The sequence below is a fragment of the Thecamonas trahens genome (genome assembly GCF_000142905.1).
Source record: "Thecamonas trahens ATCC 50062 unplaced genomic scaffold supercont1.51, whole genome shotgun sequence".
Classification (NCBI taxonomy): domain Eukaryota; order Apusomonadida; family Apusomonadidae; genus Thecamonas; species Thecamonas trahens.
The window spans coordinates 213,692-231,238 of record NW_013657629.1 but is presented as its reverse complement, the minus strand read 5'-3'; the positions used below and the strand labels follow the sequence as shown (position 1 = coordinate 231,238).

At 65.5% G+C, this 17,547-nt stretch overlaps 5 protein-coding genes across 5 annotated transcripts; 3 read left to right on the top strand and 2 right to left on the bottom strand.

Annotated features, from left to right (window-relative positions):
• The first annotated feature begins 615 nt into the window (after positions 1-615).
• Positions 616-1,743, top strand: AMSG_09854 (CCR4-Not complex subunit Caf16). Its single transcript, XM_013898816.1, has one exon. It carries the CDS (start codon positions 690-692, stop codon positions 1,716-1,718), a length of 1,029 nt encoding a protein of 342 aa, XP_013754270.1. The 5' UTR covers positions 616-689; the 3' UTR covers positions 1,719-1,743.
• A 713-nt stretch (positions 1,744-2,456) lies between these two features.
• On the top strand, positions 2,457-4,311 carry AMSG_09853 (uncharacterized protein; the record flags this gene model as incomplete). Its single annotated transcript, XM_013898815.1, has 2 exons — positions 2,457-2,490; positions 2,743-4,311. 2 exons carry the CDS (start codon positions 2,457-2,459, stop codon positions 3,924-3,926), a joined length of 1,218 nt encoding a protein of 405 aa, XP_013754269.1. The 3' UTR covers positions 3,927-4,311.
• Positions 4,312-5,081: 770 nt separating this feature from the next.
• Positions 5,082-8,755, bottom strand: AMSG_09852 (uncharacterized protein; the record flags this gene model as incomplete). Its single annotated transcript, XM_013898814.1, has 2 exons — positions 5,082-8,063; positions 8,156-8,755. The coding sequence occupies 2 exons, from the start codon at positions 8,753-8,755 to the stop codon at positions 5,157-5,159; spliced, it is 3,507 nt and encodes a 1,168-aa protein (XP_013754268.1). The 3' UTR covers positions 5,082-5,156.
• Positions 8,756-10,078: 1,323 nt separating this feature from the next.
• On the top strand, positions 10,079-11,597 carry AMSG_09851 (2OG-Fe(II) oxygenase family Oxidoreductase; the record flags this gene model as incomplete). The annotated part of the gene is made up of 3 exons (XM_013898813.1): positions 10,079-10,302; positions 10,384-11,211; positions 11,271-11,597. The coding sequence occupies exons 1-3, from the start codon at positions 10,084-10,086 to the stop codon at positions 11,595-11,597; spliced, it is 1,374 nt and encodes a 457-aa protein (XP_013754267.1). The 5' UTR covers positions 10,079-10,083.
• Positions 11,598-11,615: 18 nt separating this feature from the next.
• AMSG_09850 (uncharacterized protein) lies at positions 11,616-16,994 on the bottom strand (the record flags this gene model as incomplete). Its single annotated transcript, XM_013898812.1, has 2 exons — positions 11,616-16,612; positions 16,965-16,994. The coding sequence occupies 2 exons, from the start codon at positions 16,992-16,994 to the stop codon at positions 11,660-11,662; spliced, it is 4,983 nt and encodes a 1,660-aa protein (XP_013754266.1). The 3' UTR covers positions 11,616-11,659.
• Positions 16,995-17,547: the final 553 nt, after the last annotated feature.

Sequence of the window (17,547 nt, the reverse complement as noted above, 5' to 3'; positions counted from 1 at the left end):
GGGGAGGGGGGGGGGGGGGGGGGTGGGGAATTGTTTCTTGATCGGGGATGGGTGGGGAGAGATTGATCGGGGATAGGGATGGGGGGGGCTGGGAGAGGGGTTGCTGGTGGTAGGGCATGGGCTAAAGACCCTCTGTTCATAGTCACTCGGAGACGCGTGACTTGCCAACGATCGGTGCATGATGGCATCATCACAACTGCAACTGGGCTGCAACGGCTCTGCGGCTCTGCGGCGGCTGCATCGGCATTCGCATCGGCCATAGAAGGCCGTTATCGACTATACAGGGGGAGGGGGGCTGAGTCGCCATCAATGATGGCATGTGAGTCCAGTTCATGCCGGCAAACGTACCGGACTCAGCCTGAGCGATCCGAGATGAAGCAGCCCAAGCCCTGCTCCGACCTCCTCATTGGCCCGTACTCCCCTCATCCCTCGCCTACCCACACCCAATGCTATCTCTCTATATGACTGGTGGTGGTGGTTGAGGAAGCGATCGGTATGCCTGCGGTCGGGCCCAGCAGGAGCCGGTCGGCTGAGCTCAGCTGTCGTCAGCGCTGTGACGGCTGCTCAACTCAATCTGCTCCGCTCAACTCGGCTCAGCTTACGGTTCAAAAGGCGGCGAGCGGAAGGGAGGGGCAACGACGAGTGTACGGGTCAACACACGTAACTGGGACAAGAGGAGCAAGTGAGAGATGGCGGCGAGTACAGGCGCGAGTGATATGGAGGTGGTGATGGCTGGTGGGAATGCCAGCCAAGGTGCGGGTAACGGCGGCGCTGGCGATGGTGTCGAGGCGATGGCCATGGAGATGACCGATGCAAAGGCAGCGGAGTCGTCGTTGGCGATGGACGCTGCGGTTCATGTGGAGGAGCTGTCGTATGACTATGGTGGGGAGAAAGAGGTCCTGTTTGACGTCTCGCTCGACTTTGCCCCGGGCACCCGAACCCTGCTTGTCGGGCTGAACGGGACGGGCAAGACGACGCTGCTGCGGATCTTGGCCGGCAAGCATCTGGTCAAGCATCCGGTGGTGGTTCTGGGCAAGGATGCGTACCGGGCCACTCCGCGTGGGCTGACCTTCCTCGGTGCCGAGTGGGCGCACAACCCTGTGGTGCGGAAGGACGTTGTCGTGGCGGATCTCATCGTCTCCATGGGCGGCAACACGTACCCGGATCGCCGTGATGAGCTGCTGGCTCTGCTCGGCGTCGAGCCGACATGGCGGATGCACAAGGTGTCTGACGGCCAGCGTCGGCGGGTCCAGCTCCTGCTCGGCCTGCTCAAGCCGTGGACGCTCCTCCTCCTCGACGAAGTCACCGTCGATCTCGACGTCCTTGTTCGGCACGACCTCATGGCCTGGCTCCGGCATCAGACCGAGACCCGCGGTGCCACCGTGGTCTACGCCACACACATCTTTGACGGCCTTGGCGACTGGGCCACCCACGTTGTCCATCTCTGCAACGGCGCCGTCCGCCGCTTTGTCGACCTCGGCGAATGCGAGGAGCTTGAGACGCTCGCCCGCGCTGTTCCGGTCTCGGGTCGGCGGTCTTTTGGCGCATCGCCGCTCCTCCAGCTCATCGAGGCCTGGCTCAGCACAGAGCTGGCCGAGAAGAAGGCTGCTGCCGCTGCCGCTGCCGCCTCGGGTGTTGTCGCCGAGCCGACGCCGCTGCAGGCCAAGGCTGAAGACGTCAACCGGTACGGCGACAAGTTCTACAACTACTGGGGCTGATCACAGTAAACGACGCCAGCGTACCGCCGACAGCGTTAGCCTGCAGGCCCACCCACCGCAGCCATGTGATGATTACGCCGCCGTTGTGCCCAGTCGGTTTGATTGTCATCAGCCGCACTTGATCAGCCCCACCCCCTGCACCCCAACCACCTGCGATCAGCCCTCCCCCAAACCAGTGTCGATCGCTCAACTCGCTCAGCTCATACCAGCCCCACCTCGGATCGAGCCCAAACAGCTCATACCAGCCCCACCTCGGATCGAGCCCAATCAGCTCATACCAGCCCCACCTCGGATCGAGCTCAATCAGCTCATACCAGCCCCACCTCGGATCGAGCCCAATCAGCTCATACCAGCCCCACCTCGGATCGAGCCCAAACAGCTCATACCAGCCCCACCTCGGATCGAGCCCAATCAGCTCATACCAGCCCCACCTCGGATCGAGCCCAATCAGCTCATACCAGCCCCACCTCGGATCGAGCCCAATCAGCTCATACCAGCCCCACCTCGGATCGAGCCCAATCAGCTCATACCAGCCCCACCTCGGATCGAGCCCAAACAGCTCATACCAGCCCCACCTCGGATCGAGCCCAATCAGCTCGGACATACCCACCTAAGATCGAGTGAACAGTCGGATCAGGCGTGTGGTCGGTCAGGCACAGGTCATGTGCCAGGCATTGGCTGTGCGGTGGCAGGTCACAGGCCTGGGAGGGAGGGACACCGCACGCAGAGGCCAGAGACATGAGCGGGATTGACACCGGTGGCTTTGACACGGGTATGTCCAAGGAGATTGAGGGGGGGGGGGGGGGGGAGGGAAGGGAGGGGGGAGGGGAAGGGGAAGGGGAAGGGGACTCACGGGGCACGGGACGGACGGGGTGTGGACGGGCTGGGCTGGCGGACGGACACCGACTGCTATCGGACACGCTGGTTGGGGGCGGGGACACCAACTGGTGGGGCGGACACTCTGAATTTCCTCGGCCGGGATTGGTCGATCTCGGGCTCCAACTATCCCGGCATCCACGGTCAGACGACACCCTCCTGCCGTCCGAAGCAGACTTTGTGTACTCCGCCCAGCTGCCGGCCGATCAGCCGCTGCAGACCGAATACATGTACGAGGCCCAAATGGCCCGCGAGCCACCGGCCACCCTGCCGCTTGGCACCGAGTTCAAGCTGCAGAGCATGGGCCGGGCGTCGAGCGGCTCGTCGCCGCGTGCCACACTCGCCCCGTACCACTCGTCCGACTCGGACTCGGACTCGGGATTTAACTCCCCGCCGACTGATGACGACTCGTGGTCGGCCGACGGCGCCGGCGGAAGCTCCGGCGACGGTGCCGATGTCGCGCCCGGCGACGTCGATCTCTCGTACCGTGCCCTCGGTGGCCAGCTCGACGTCGTCACCGGTCGCGCTACCGACGCGATTGAGGCCACCAGGCTGTTTGGGGCCTTTCTCGGCCAGTACGGCGCCCTTGAGGAGGCCTACGCCCGCGGCATGGCCGAGCTCACAGACCGTGCCGCTGCTGCTGTCCAGCGCCTCAAAGGTGAGACGCTGCTCGGCAACTCGTCGCTCCTTGTCGCATGGGATGGCCTGCTCGGCGTCATGAGCAAGAAGGCCAGTGCCACCGCCGCGTTTACCGCTCAGCTCGAGTCCTCGTGCAAGGCTGTTGCTAAGCTCGTCGACACCCTCCGCACTAAGCACGCCGCCATCGTCAGCGAGCTCCACTCCCACCGCAAGGAGGCCAAGCTGCTGGCCAAGGACGTCGCCGCCGCCGAAAAGGCCTACACTGCCGCCCTCTCCAAGGCCAAGGCCGCCGAGCTCGCCGCAGGACCTGACGCGGCCCCGGTCGCCGCCTCCAACCCCAAGCTTGCCACAAAAGTCAAGCGTGCCGAGGACAAGTACGAGTCGGCTGTCCGCTGGTCGCAGGGCTACGCCCACGTCTACGCCTCGGAGCATCTGCCCAACGTCCTCGCCAAGTTTGAGGCGGCCGATGTCCACAGGACCTCGGCCCTGCAGTCGGTCCTCGTCTCGCTTGTTGCCGTCCTCAAGGCTACCCCTGACGAGACCTACCACGAGGAGACATCGCGCCTCGCCTGCCGCGTCGCAGTCATCGATCCCATCGCAGACGTCGAAACTTTTGTCGTCCGCACCCTCTCTGCACGCGCACGCCGCGCCCGCCGCGACGCTGAACGCAGCAACTCGTCTACGCCTGCGTGATCGCCACAACCACCCCAGCCACCACGCCCCACACCACCACCGCCGGCAGCCAGACCTTGGCCCGCGCCCCGCACGACACGTACTGCCCGTGGCGCATGAGCCCGGCCCACGCCGAGACCATGCCCCATGACCGTCCGCCGTACTCCATATCCGTCAGCGCCTCAGCCACGTGCGAGTGGCAGTTCTGCGTCACAAGATGGTGCTTCTTCTCGCCAAATACCGCATCGGCCTCGGCAATCGCCCCGTCGTACGCCTCGCTGTATCGCCCCCCCTCGCCTCCCATCTTCTCGCTCTTCAGCACCCACTCCATCAGCGGCTCGCCGAACGAGAGCCGCCCTACATTGACATAGAAGTTGCCAGCAAAGTCTTGAAGCACCCCATTCCGTCCCCGTGAGTCATCATCAACCCCCCCCCCCCCCCCCCTTGCGTGCGATCACACCCACACCCTGCTTTCCGTACCATGGACGGCGCCATCCGAGTCTGTGATGCCCATATGTCCGATGCACGGACAACAGCAGGTGATACACGGCAACGGCGTCCACACCACCGCCATCGGCCGCCAGGCCGCTCTCGATCTTGCCCGACCATGGCCATGACCATCCCCACTACCACCATCATCATCATCAACATCATCATCATACGCTCGATACTGACGATGCCGCCGCCGCCCGCCAGACCGACGGCCGTGCCCCTCCCGCACACGCTGCCTGCCTCCTTCCCGTCCACTACGCCCATGCTCATGCCCATGCCCATGCCCATGCCCATGCCCATGCCCATGCTCATGTCCATGACCCAGCAGCTCATCGCTCGGACTCGCATGGTCCATGCTCTCCCTGGCCGACATGCTCTCCGACAAAGGCGACGAACCTGTCCGCTCGCACGATGCGAAAGGACTCAATGTCGCCGACGTGCTGCTGCTCGGGGTCGTCGACGAGGTCTCTGCCGTGTGGACCCGGGTCATGTGGTGCTGGTGCTGCGCCCAGTCTTGTCATCACTCGCTATCATTCCTCGTCGCCGATGTCAGCCCGACCAGTCACACACACACACACACACACACACACACACACACACACACACACACACACACACACACACACACACACACCGCAGACACCACCATGTCACGACGATCGGGGAAGAGTGGCGCGTGGCAGCGCACGTTTGAATGGATGTTTACGCAAAGGGCGGGATGAGATCTACCAGTTGCTGGGAGTGACTGCAGCCAACAGGCTAGGTGGAGGCGGCGCGCTTGGCGGCGCCGCGGAGGACCGAGGCAGCGGTGATAGAGACGGTGAGAGTGCCGATGGGTGCGTCGGTGGCGATGGAGACAACGTCGAGGTCCACGTCCTGAACGTCACCGCCATTGATGATGGCATTGAAGGGGATGACCGCAAGGCCGATCTCCGTCTGTGCCTCGGGCGATGTGACCGAGAGGAGGGTAAACTCAAAGACGCCAAACTCAGACTGCGGATCACCGAGAATCTCGGGCGAGCACTCGCCCTCGAGCTCGGCCGCCGCAGAAGTGCCCGGCCGGACCGGGAAGGCCCGCGAGTGGCCAAAGGCAAACGACGACGCCTGCGCCTGCGCATCGACCGACGAGTCAACCGGGAGCGCCTCGACCCACTCGTCGAGGAAGGCGTACATGAGGACGAGCTCGCCGGCAATGCCAAGCGCGTCGGGCGTGTCGCAAAAGCTCACGCCTCCCACCTCGACCACGACCTTGTCGTCAGCCGCTACCAGCGCCGCGTCAGCCTCGGGATGGTACCGATCGGCCTCGTCAAAGTACGGTGCGTCGAGGACGTCGGCGTCGTCGTCGTCGTCGCCGCGAGCCTCGGTCTGGCCCTTGACTGTCGACGCGGCCGCGCTCACGCCCTTGTCCGGCGTGCTTGCCAGCCGATCGCCAAGAACCGCCTTTTGCGCCGCATGGACCCGCCCCGCAGCATGCTTGCTGCCAGCACCACCCACTTCCCGAGGTGCCACGTAGTGCGCGCCCCACTGGATGTCAACCGCCAACTCGCCGATCGCGACGCCCTCGCTTGAGTAGAGCGCGTACGAGCCAAGGATAACCTGTCCGCTGGCGTCGGTCGAAACAAGGCCGGCGAGCGGAACGCTAGCCACCCCGATGTACGACGAGAGCCGTGGGTCGGCCGCGTCGACAAGGATGAACTCGAGCTCGCGTGCGGCTAGGTAGGCGTGCAGCTCGGGTGTGGCCTTGAGCGGAAACTCGGCGAGCTCTCCGATGCGGTAGACGCCAGGCTCGTCGGCGTCGGCCAGCGCTGCAAGCTGAAGCGCTGTCCGCTCGGTGTTGAACAGCTGGTAGTAGAGAACAGGCTGCGCCGAGCTTCCACGTGCCTTGTTGAGCCGGAGCGAGAGGACATTGACCCGGAGATCGAGGGAGCGGGCTGTGGCGAGCGCAAGCATCCGGCTTTGCGCCGCAGAGCTCTGGACGGCCTTGGCCGGGTCGAGCACGCTCATCAGTGACCGCCGCTTCTGGTGGAGCGCGAGCGCCTCCGCCATCGGCCGCAGCAGCCGCAGCGACATCCGCAGCGAGCCCAGAACCTTGCCGCTGCTCAGCGCTGTAACCTCGAGCGCGTGGTGCTTTGCCTTGCCAGACGCATCGTCGGCAAGCGCAGCGAGCGGCACCACCGCAGAGCCGACGTGCTCGTACTCGAGCCCGGCTGCCGTGTAGACCTCGAGCGTCACCGCCGCCGTCGCCAGCCACTCAAACAGGCCCGGCGTGACCTTGACCACATACCGTGCTGTGTAGTCAAAGGCCGGTGCGGCTGCCGGCGCGAGGTGTGTCGCCATCGTCTCAAAGTCGTAGACGTCAAAGGCGACAAAAACCCGCCCGGTACCGCGGTCGGCGCCCGGGGGTGAGAGCGTGACCCCATGCGCAAGATCGAGTCGCCCGATGTGGAGCTCGAGAAGATTCTCGTCGTCCCGGAGCTGCGGTACGTTCTGGCTCGCGCTGCCAGCCTCCTCCAGTTGGCGGTTGAGCACCTTGCCCGGTGCCGAGTAGAGGAACGACGCGAGCTGGTCCTCAAGCTTGGCAATGGTGGCGTTCTTGGCATCAATTTGCGCAGCGTATGTAGCGAGCTGGTCCTCGTAGTCGGCACGGACCGAGGCCATGTCGGCGAGCAGCTCGCCGTTGGTTGCCTTCAGCTCGTTGTTGAGCTGCATCTGCAGCTCGAGCATCTCGTGGGCCTTGGTCAAGTCGCGGATGAGCCCGGCGTTGGTCTCCTCCTGGTCTTCCAGCGGCGCCGTCGGCGCCAGAAAGTCGAGCACCTTGGACGACGCGCCGCCGAGCGTCCCTGCGCCGGCCTTCTTAGCCTTGACCAGCGCGAGCGCACGCTGCAGGTCGACAGTGTCGACGCCCGACGACGTAAACGCGCCCAGCTGCTCCGCCATGGCCTTGAGCTCGGTCTCGCGCTTGAGCCCGTCGACCTTGGCCTTGCGCAGCTGCGACGACAGCTCGGCGTTGGCAGCAGTCAGCTCCGAGACCTGGCCCTGCAGTGCCTTTGTCTCACCGAGCGCCGAGGCCTGCGCCTCTTGCGCGGCGGCAAGCTTGGCATCGGCAAGCAGCTTCGCCGCCTCGCCCTGCGACTGCAGCGAGGTGAAGACCGACGACGAGAGCAGCCGCGAGTTCTCTTCAGCGTACGCCACCTTGGCCGCGCGCTCGTCGGCGAGCATGACCTCAGCCTCGGAGAGCGCGCCCTCGAGGACAGAAATCCGCTGCTGCAGCGAGTCGAGCTGTCCTGCTCGCAGCCGCTCGGCACGGAGCTGGTCGTGAAGCGACTTGTTCTCCGCCATCAGCGCCGCTTGGTTGGCCTTGAGCGGCTCGAGGAGTGCCGCCGAGCCGGCCGCCTGGCTCTGCGACCGCACCAGCTGCTCCTTGAGCGACTGGACCACGGCCTCGAGTCGGACAACTTGCATCTCGTCTGCCTGCTCCTTGCGCATCAATGCCGCCGTGTGCAGCGGGTTAGCCGACGCCTCGAGTGTGTCGCGCGTCGACTGAAGCTCGGCCTCGAGCTCCGAGTTGCGCGACTCGAGGCTGGCGAGCGCCGACTCGGCATCACCGAGCTTGTTGCGGAGAAAGGCGATGACGGCAGTCATCTTGTCCGACGACGGTGCCGTGTTCTCGTCCACCCGTGGTCGCCCGACCCGTCGTCGCCGCTCTCCTCGCCGCCGCTCTCCTCGCCATCGAGCCGCTTGAACCGTGCGCCGCCAACCGAGTGCGGGCGCGGCGGCATGCCTCCCTTGCGCGACCGCGTCCGGCTCCGGGGGCCCTCAGGTAGCATGCCAGGCACCAGACCGGCCTTGCGCGACCGCGACCGCGACCGGGCAAGGCCCGAGTCTGTCTTTGCCGACACTGATCCGTACCGCGACCGCGACCGGGCCGAGCCAGCGCCACCGGACGGAGCCGCGTTGAGGTTGCGGAAGTAGATGAGCTTCTTTGCCAGCGACTCGTTCTTGTGCTTGAGCTCGCGGACGTTGTCCTGCAAGTCGGCAATGAGAGCCTCTGCATCGACATCGCGAGCAGCCGAACCCCTCGCAGCAGCAAAGGAGACATTGGCAGACTCACTCTGGGCAGATCGACCAGAAGCATGCGACGAACGATACTTTTTCAAATCCGACGTGAGCCGCACGAGCTTGGTCGCCATCTTGCGAATCTTCTCCTCCTGAGCATGAGCCGTTGCCTTGAGAGCCAAATGGGCCTCCTTCAACCGAAGGTATTTGTCCTCCAACTCGTCCACGTATCCCGGCGTCGGCTGTCCCGACCGATACCCACGTCCGCCCACATTCCCGCTACTTTCTCCCCATGCCTCCATCCCTCCTTTGCCCTGCTGATGGCGTGAGGTGTTGCCCATACCCGCCCTAGCCCACTGCCCGCCGCTGTCTGGCCTTTGATGCGTTTGGCGCGCAACCAACCGTCGGCCGGAGGGGGGGGGTGGCGGGTGGGGGGTGATGGCAAAAAAATGTTTTGCAGCTGAAGGACAGGATGGTACAGGAGGGGGGAGCATGATCGGGAACAGAGAGAAGGCAGACGTGGATGGTGGCATAGGACAATAGTGATGGATATTGGGTGGTGGTGGTGGTGGTGGTGGTGGTGGTGGTGGTGGTGGTGGTGGTGGTGGTCATCGCCATGGCCATTGTCACCATTCATACCATTATCGTCCTCGATCCCTCTCCGCACTCGACTCGGCTCGGCTCGTGGCTATGGACCTCGACACGCTCTGGACAATCATTGGAGGCATTGTGGTAGTCCACATTGCGGCGGTGGTACGTGCTCGAGGCAAGGAAGAGGAGGGGGGGGGGAGGGAGGGGCGAGGGAGGCTGTCTGCTCGGCTTGGCAGTCGAGCGGACTGGTCAGCCGGTCAGCTCCGACCGGATGCGTACGCTCGCTTCCTAACTCACCGCCACAACCGCCTGCCGCCCGCGCACGTGCATCTCTAGTTGTACTGGATTGTTGGCCTTCGCTCTGAAATGGCTGCCGCTGCACGGCGAGACGAGAAGAAGATCCGCTAGTCCAGCCAAGCCGGCCGACTACCTCGTATCACGTCCTCATTGCATCGTACCGTGGTCGCCCATGTGATGCCGAGTTGAGGACGGCACTCATCTCAGACTGTCTGTCGCTGTCCGTCGTCCGTCATCATGCACACACCATCGTCTCTGTAGATCACGTGCTCGACGTTGGATTAGAGCTTGATCTCGGTCGCACCGATGTGACCAGTGCTGGATGATGCACAATCTAAGCAGAGAAGAGCAGAGCAGCAAGTGGAACAGATCAAACGTTGCCAAACCCCATCCCGCCCTGCAGTTGTACACCCAGTCGATCATCATGTCTGCAGCACATGGCCAACCTCGACCCATCGCCCGATGCCTTTTTTCCACTGATCTCTCATTTTTCAGCTCGTTCCGTCCCGCCTTTGCTTTTCCCCCCCCATCTCCATCGGGATACGCCCCACGCCGGTGCCCCCGACCATCCACCCACCAGACCACATGCTATGCATCCTCTCTCTTCATTGATAGAGGCAGTTAGACTCCGCCATCCCCCCATCAGGCCGACCTGCCGATTCCCCGTGCTCCAACCCACGTTCGCCATTCGAGTCAATGAGCAATGAGCCCATCCGTCGGTCACCTCACCACACCCTGCACCATGGGCAAGCTCGGGAAGCGCCGCAAGGCCAAGCGCCTGGCTGCTGCTATGGCGCACCGCTCGAGCGAGGTGTACAGCGGCTCTGGATCGTCCAACGGAGCGTCAAGCTCCCTCCCTCCGGCGGCCCAGGTCGATGCCGCTGCCGCCGTGGTCCATGCTCTGGCGGCGGCGCCGGTCTCTGACCTCCGCGGGCCGCAGCTCCGAGCACTCCGAGCGGGCGTATTTGCGCTGGCGGCCAAGCTATCCGGGGATGGAAAACTGGCCGCATCTGCTCTTCCTGGCGGTCGCAAGTGGGTCTAGAAGACATCGGATGCTCTCCGGTCCGGCGACTATGCCGCTGCCATCGATGCCATGGCCGCCGCTCGCGCCCTCACCGTCCCCAAGCTCGGCACCCTCCAGCGATGGGTCCGCGAGGCTGACTTTGCCGGCGCCGCCCGCGGCGGTGTCGACGGTCTCAATTGGATCGTCCTCGACGCCATCCTCCGCACCGCCGGCCAGCTGCCGTTTGATCCCGCTGGCGCGCCCGTGGCTCGCACCGCCGGCGACGGCCATCTGCAGATCTACGAGCCGTGGGCCCCGCTGCCGGTGCAGGGCGGAAAGACAGACACCGCCGACGCCGCCACCGGTCCGCTGCTCCCGCCAGAGAGCCTCACCGTCGTCGCCAAGGAGGCCCGGTGGAAGGGCATGCGTGAGCTCTCCATCTACTCCACTGACGCCGTCATCGTCGCCGCCATCCGCCCGCCCGACCTCGCTCCGTCGGCTCGTCTCGACCTGCCGTTTGTCGATGGCGCCTTTGTCGTCACCCACGCCCTCGCGCCGTCAGAGTGCGCTGCCATCGTCGGCGCCGCAGAGGCAATGGCTTTTGTGCCCGACGCCGAGTACGCTGTCACTCCCGAGAACTCCGAGATCCAAGGCCGCGCTGCCGCAGGCGTCGTCTGGCTCGGCTCGGACCAGCTGATGGACGCGCTCTACACCCGTGTCGCCCCTTTCCTGCCGCCCCATCTTGGCGGCGGCAACCTCGTCGGCCTCAACGCCCGCCTCCGCGTCTACCGCTACGAGGCCGGCGCCGTCTACCGGCCACACGTCGACGGCGCATGGCCGGGCTCGGGCCTCGTCGACGGCAAGTACGTCTTTGACGCCTACGGCGACCGCTGGTCGCGCCTCACCGCCGTTTTTACCTCAACGAGGGCTTTACCGGCGGCTCGACCACGTTCTTTGGCCCGTCGCGTTCCGAGGGCGTCGTCTCGGCTCGCGGCGTTGTCCCGCGCATCGGCGCCGCGCTCTTCTTCCCGCACGGCGATACCGCAGGCGCGCTCGTCCACGAAGGCTCCGAGGTCCTCGCCGGCACAAAGTACATCATCCGCTCCGACGTGCTGTACCTCAAGCCGACTGCTGCCCTCCTCGGTCCATCTCCTCCCAACGCCATCAACGCCAACGGCAAACGCATCCGCGACGCCGACGCCGACGCCGACGCCGACGCCGACGCCGTCTCGTCACCACCCAAGAAGCGATAAGCCTCTGCGGCAGCCCTCTCCGCTGCTTTGCGCTGTTTATCGCGCCTCTGCCGACAGGCTCGTCACTGGCCGGTCTGCTTGTACCACACCCGGAACTTCTTGAGCAGTGCCCGGAACGTGTCCTTGGTCGACGATGCAAGGTCGTCGCCGGTCTTGCCGCGCGCGCCGCGGGTCATCTTGCCGCCGAGCGCCGCAAACATGGCGGTCCGCTCGTCCTCGCCGGCGCAGTTGAACAGCTCAAAGATGCCGTACTCGACGTCGGCCACCGCGAACGGCGGGAGCGGCGCCATGGCCACAAGGTCGACGTAGAGCGGCACAATGAGAGCCAGGAACGGCTTGATGGCCTCGTTGAGCCGCCCGAGGTCGCTGCACATCCGCGCAAACTGGTGCACCACGCCGAGCATGACCGTGGCCCTGTCGCCGTTGGCATGCGCCGCCGTAAACACGCCGCGGACCACCGTCCGCACCACGCCCACCACGCCGCCCATGAGCGAGACCGTTGCCTTCTCACGCGACCGCAGCATGCTCGAGACCAGCGCCATGACCGCGCCCAGGACATCGACTTGTCCGCGCGTGAGTGGCGCCTGCGACGCCAGCTTCATCCCGTTCGCCCCGTCGAGCACCGCCGCCGGCAGCAGCTTCAGCGCCGCCGACGACACGCCCAGCAGCAGCGACCCGGAACTCGGCGCAATCGGCGTCCCGGCGTCGCTGGCGAGTGCCGTCGCAAGCCGCAGCCCGCCGCACGCCGCCATGGCCACCGACTCGAGCTCGCCCTCGCTCGCGCCCTCAGTCCGAATCGCCAGCTCGCTCAGCGATGCCTGGATCGCCGCGAGCAATTCGAGCGCCTTGTAGTTCACCTTGCCGATCTTGCAGAACCGCGAGGCGCCGACGAGCGCGTTTTGCAGCACCGGGGTGTACACCATGGTGCCGAGTACAATCGCCGCGCCCAGCCGCCGCGCTCGCGCGCCGACGCCCAGCTCCAGCGCCGACGCCATGCCGGCCTCGTGCACAATGGTCTGCTCGAGCATCATCCGCAGTCCCACGCCCTCGGGCGTAAGCGCCGCCTGTACAAGGCTCGAGAGCGACGAGAGGACCACAAGCTCAACCTCGGTCGCCACGTCCAGCGCCGTCGGCACCACCACCGCCAGCCGCAGATCGCCAGCCGCAAGGAGCGAGACCACGTACGCAATGACCACCGCCGCAAGCGTTGACTTGGCTGTCGTCCCGTCCGGCAGCGGGAGCTGCGCGCCAAGCGCGCCAAGCAGCAACTCGGCAAGCCCATCGTCGCGGAGCCCGCGGCTCGTCGCGTAGCTCACAAACGCACACACGTGCTCGAGCTGAGCATCCTTGACCATCCGTCCACTCTCTCCCGCTCGCCGGGCCGCAGACGTCAGCGCGCCGCGGAACTCCGAGACAAGCGCCGCCGCGAGCTGCGCCCGCTCCACAAAGTGCAGCTCGAAAGACACAGCCACCTCCATCTGCATAAACGCCGTGAGCGCGCTAGCGTACGACGCAGGCCGCGGCGATGCAGGAAGCGCCAGCAACGCCTTGACGAGAGGCGCAAGGACAGCAAACGGCAGATTGAGCTTGGAGAGCTTGCGCGCCCGCGACGGGAACATCGCCGCCGTCACCGAGCACAAGCTCGCCACAGCGGCAGCCACAAACTCTGGCTCCGCCGCGGCAGCGGCCACGGGGCCGTCGCTTGCCACAAGGCTCGCCAGCCACGGGTGGAGTGTGGGCCGGCCCGGCTGTGACCCTTCCGTCGCCACCATCTCCGCCACCGCTGCCTTCGCCAAGACCGGGAGCAGATGCATCCAGGTCGCCGCTGGGAGGCTGGCCACGGTCTCGGGCGTCAGGACAGCTGTCAGCTCGGCCGACGGCGACGCCAGTTGATCGATGAGGACCGTGAGCGTCGCTGCGGCGCCCGCCTCCGTCGCCGCAGGCAGGAGCGAAGCCAGAATGGCAAGCCACTCGTCTGCACCAGGCGCACCGGCCAGACTACTTGAGAGATAGCGGGCCGGCCAGGCAGCAGCAATGGCAAGCATGGCCGAGGTCACGGCCGGCAGCTTGGCGACATCCGCCGTTGCATCCATCGCCCGCTTGACGGTGGCCACAAACTTGGACGATCCAACCTTGGCCGTGGCCTTGGCCAGAGCCCGTGCCGCGGGGTGTCCACCGGCTGAGGAGACCGCCGCCACAAAGGCAGCAGCCATGGGCGCGCGCAGCGGCCGGATCTCCGCCAGGCCCTCGTGAGCGAGGAGCGCGCGCGAGATGGACGCGACGGTGACGCCGCCATCGGCCGCGGCACCCGCGTCTGCAGCTCCCCCGTGCAGCAGACTCTCGGCCCACTGGAGCAAAAGTGCGTCTGAGGCGTAGACCGAGAGAATGTCGATGTGCGAGGTGATGAGCTGCCAGATGCCGACAATGAGGACCGTCGACGTCGACGCCTTGCTCGCTCCGTCGTCGCTCAGGAGCGCAAGCTCGCAGCCGTGCCAGACTCCGTAGCTGCTCACAGCAGCAGCGTCGAGACGCGGCACGACGGAGGCGACTCGGGCGACAGCCGCGGTAAGCTCGGCCTTGAGGCTTGGCAGGTCGATGCGGTTGATAGCGGCGGCAAGGGCGTCCGAAGCCTTCTCGACGTCTACGGCGGCAGCGTCGGTACTGGCGTCGTTCTCGGCGATGGTGGTGTGGGTCATGATGGTCCCGACCGAGTTGACGGCCAGCGTGTAGGCGTCGTGGAGGCTCATGATGTGAGCAATCTCGACGCGGGCGAGAAGGTAGGTGGCGTACGGGTTGATGCTGCCAGCGGCGGCGGCAAACGGCAGCTTGCCCGGTGTGGTAGCGGCAACGGATGCCTCCATCCACGGAGCGAGCCAGACAAGGTCATTGTCGAGAGAGACGGCGTCAAAGGCGGCGCGGGTGGCGTCGCGGGCACGGCGGAGGAGGCCGCGGATGGCGGCGTAGACCGAGGCGGCGGCAGCAGCACGGGCCTCGGTAGCCGAGCAGCCCGAGGCGACCAGGTGCGGGCGGAGAACAGAGGTGGCAAAGGTGCGCGCAAGGTCGGCGACCTTGTTCACCCGCGGGCCAGTCATGCGGATGCCGGTGATGAAGGCGGCGGCGAGCGAGGCGAGGGTGCAGAACGGGGCAGGCGTCGGCGCGTCGGCGGCGGCGTCAAGTGCGGTCTCAAGCGCCGACCAGATCGACATGAGGTGCGAGCCAATGACCAGCTTGGTGGTGGCCGACTGGAACTCGCCGAGCACCGTTTTCCATCCGGTGTAGGTCGGCGGCGCCTGACGGGCCGAGCTCGACGACGAGCTCGTCGTAGCGGCGGCGAGCGCAGCAGCAACGTACTCGATAAAGGACGGGAGCTGCGAGAGACCGGCGTAGACGCCGAGAACGCCGAGAAGGAAGCGGATCTGCGGCGCAGAGGCGTCGAGGACGGCAAGGTCGGCGCATGCGATGGGAAGCGCGGTGGGGATGGCCGGCTCGACGAGCGAGTACGAGACGTCGAGGAGGAGGGCAAGAACAGCAAAGGGGCCGGAGGCATCGTCCGACGACGGCGCGCGGGTGACGGCGGCTGCGGCGTACTCGACGACGGACGCCATGAACTTGGTCTGGGTAGTGCGGGTGATGGAGACGCGCGAGTAGATGTCGTAGTCGACGAGAGTGGCGAGGATGGCGACGACGGTGGGCCAGAGCTTGGGGTGGTCAGCCGGAGTCGAGACAGCAATGGCGTGCAGGAGCTCGCTGAGGAACGAAAAGTGTGCCTTGCGGATGGAGACCCGCTGCTTGGGCTGGACCATGGCGATGAGGGCGGCGATGGGGACGCCGGCGTTGGCCGGATCGGCGACGGCGGCGGCCGACGCGGCGGCGGCGGCGACCGAGGCGCGGGCCGACGAGGCGACGGCGGCCGACGCGGCGGCGATGGGATCGGCCATGGCGGCCGAGACCTTGACCTTGGACGAGAAACGGCTGAGGGCAGTCGAGGTGGAGAGTCCGCGTGACGAGCCGTGCGAGTACTCGAGGAGGAGAGCAAGGGCGTAGTCGGACATAAACCAGGTGCAGAGCTCGAGGGCGGCGGACCGGGTGGCATCGGCAGCGAGGAGCTTGGAGAGGACGGCAAAGAGCTCGCGCTGGAACGAGGTCTTGTCGTCGCCCTCATAGACGCGGGCGCTGGCGCCGCGGCGGCGCTTGGGCGCAGTCGGCTTGGCGTCGTCGTTCCCGTTGGCGTCGGTGTCAGCGGAGCGGGCCTTGCGCTTGGAGCCGGACGACTCGGTGCTGAGAATGGATGGCGGATTGGTGAACGCGAGCTGGAAGTCCGGCAGGTGGTCGTGGTGGAAGAGGGCTATGCGGAGGAGAGTGCGGATGGCGGCGATGAGGTGCGGGCGCGAGGTTGCGGCGACGACAACGTCGACGAGCTTGGGCAGGAGTTCGACAACGGCGACGAAGACCTTGCGCTGGACGTTGTACTCGGCAGCAACCGAAGCAGTCCGCTCGATGGCAGAGGCGAGCCAGTCAGCCGCCGGAGCATCAGCAGGATGGTTGGCGACGACGGTGGCGAGGCCCGAGATAACCTCAAAGCGGCGATCAAGCGGCATGGCCTGCGAGGCAAGGAGGTCCGCAAGCGGGCGGAGGCGCGGGACCCACGAGGGCCCAGCAAGCTGCAGGACAAAGGACATGACCCAGAGCGCCGAGCGGCAGAGCTCGTCGAGAGCAGCCGGAGCAGCTGAAGGATCGGCAAGAGCCTTGCGGGCAAGGATGGTGATGACTTGCCAGGCCGAAGGGTCAAGGACGAGCGACTTTCCTAGTTTTTCAGGCGAAGTCACTTTTTTCTTCCGCGCCGCTTTGCATGACTTTGCCAAGCCAGTCACAGCCCAATTGAGGAGGTAGTTGGTGAGGCCGGGCATGGCCACCGAGGTCTGTCCAGCCGAGATGGAGGCGACCAGAGCAAACTTGTCCGGCACCGTGGTGTAGCTCATAGTGAGGATCTTCTTCAGTTCGGACGACGAGATGACCTTCATGATGGGCGAGGGTGTGTGGGGTATGGGTTTAGGTGTGCGGGTGTGTGGGTATGTGTGGGTGTGTGGGTGTGGGTGGGTTGGGGATGTGTGGGGAGGGGTGTGGGACGGGGGGAGGAGGGCAGATGGTGATGGTGATGGATGGGGAGTGGTCACTCCGGCTGGCGGCGGACGTTTGCTACGAGCGGTGATAGCCGGCTCATGTGGCCACCATCTAGTTACATTGCACATCCATCACGATGCGACCATGTCATCACACACACACACACACACACACACACACACACACACACACACACACACACACACACACACAAACACCAATCCATATGGCACTACACGACACCACAGTAGGGCACGGATTGGTCATGACGGCCATGGGCATCATGCACGGTTTGTCTTGATCATCGGCCTGCGCTCCGTCTGCTTGGCTGCAGCCGGCGGCGAGCAGAGGGGATGGTGATGGCGATGGTGGTGGTGGGAGCGGGCGACAAGGGCGGTGGGAGCGGGCGACAAGGGCGGGGGAGGGTCTACCACAGATACGGGACAAGGACAGCGGTGCCGGCCTTGTACGCCTTGTAGTCGGCATCGTCACCCCACTTTTTGTCGGCGGCACGCTCAAGGAGCGGGATGCCAGACATGTTGATGAGGAGGTGGGCGACAAAGGCCGGCGAGATGGCAGAGACAGCGGCTACAACCGGCGAGTACGACATCAGGCTGGTGAGCGCCAGAAGCCAGATCCCGGTCCATACCAGGATTTCGCCAAAGTAGTTGGGGTGGCGGGAGATAGCCCACAGACCAACGTTGATAAACTTGCCCTTGTTGTCCGGATTAGCGCGGAAGGCCGCCTTCTGGGTGTCGGCCACAGCCTCCAGAGCCAGACCGATGCCGTAGACGACCAGGCCGAAGACATCCAGCATGCCCAGCGGGAG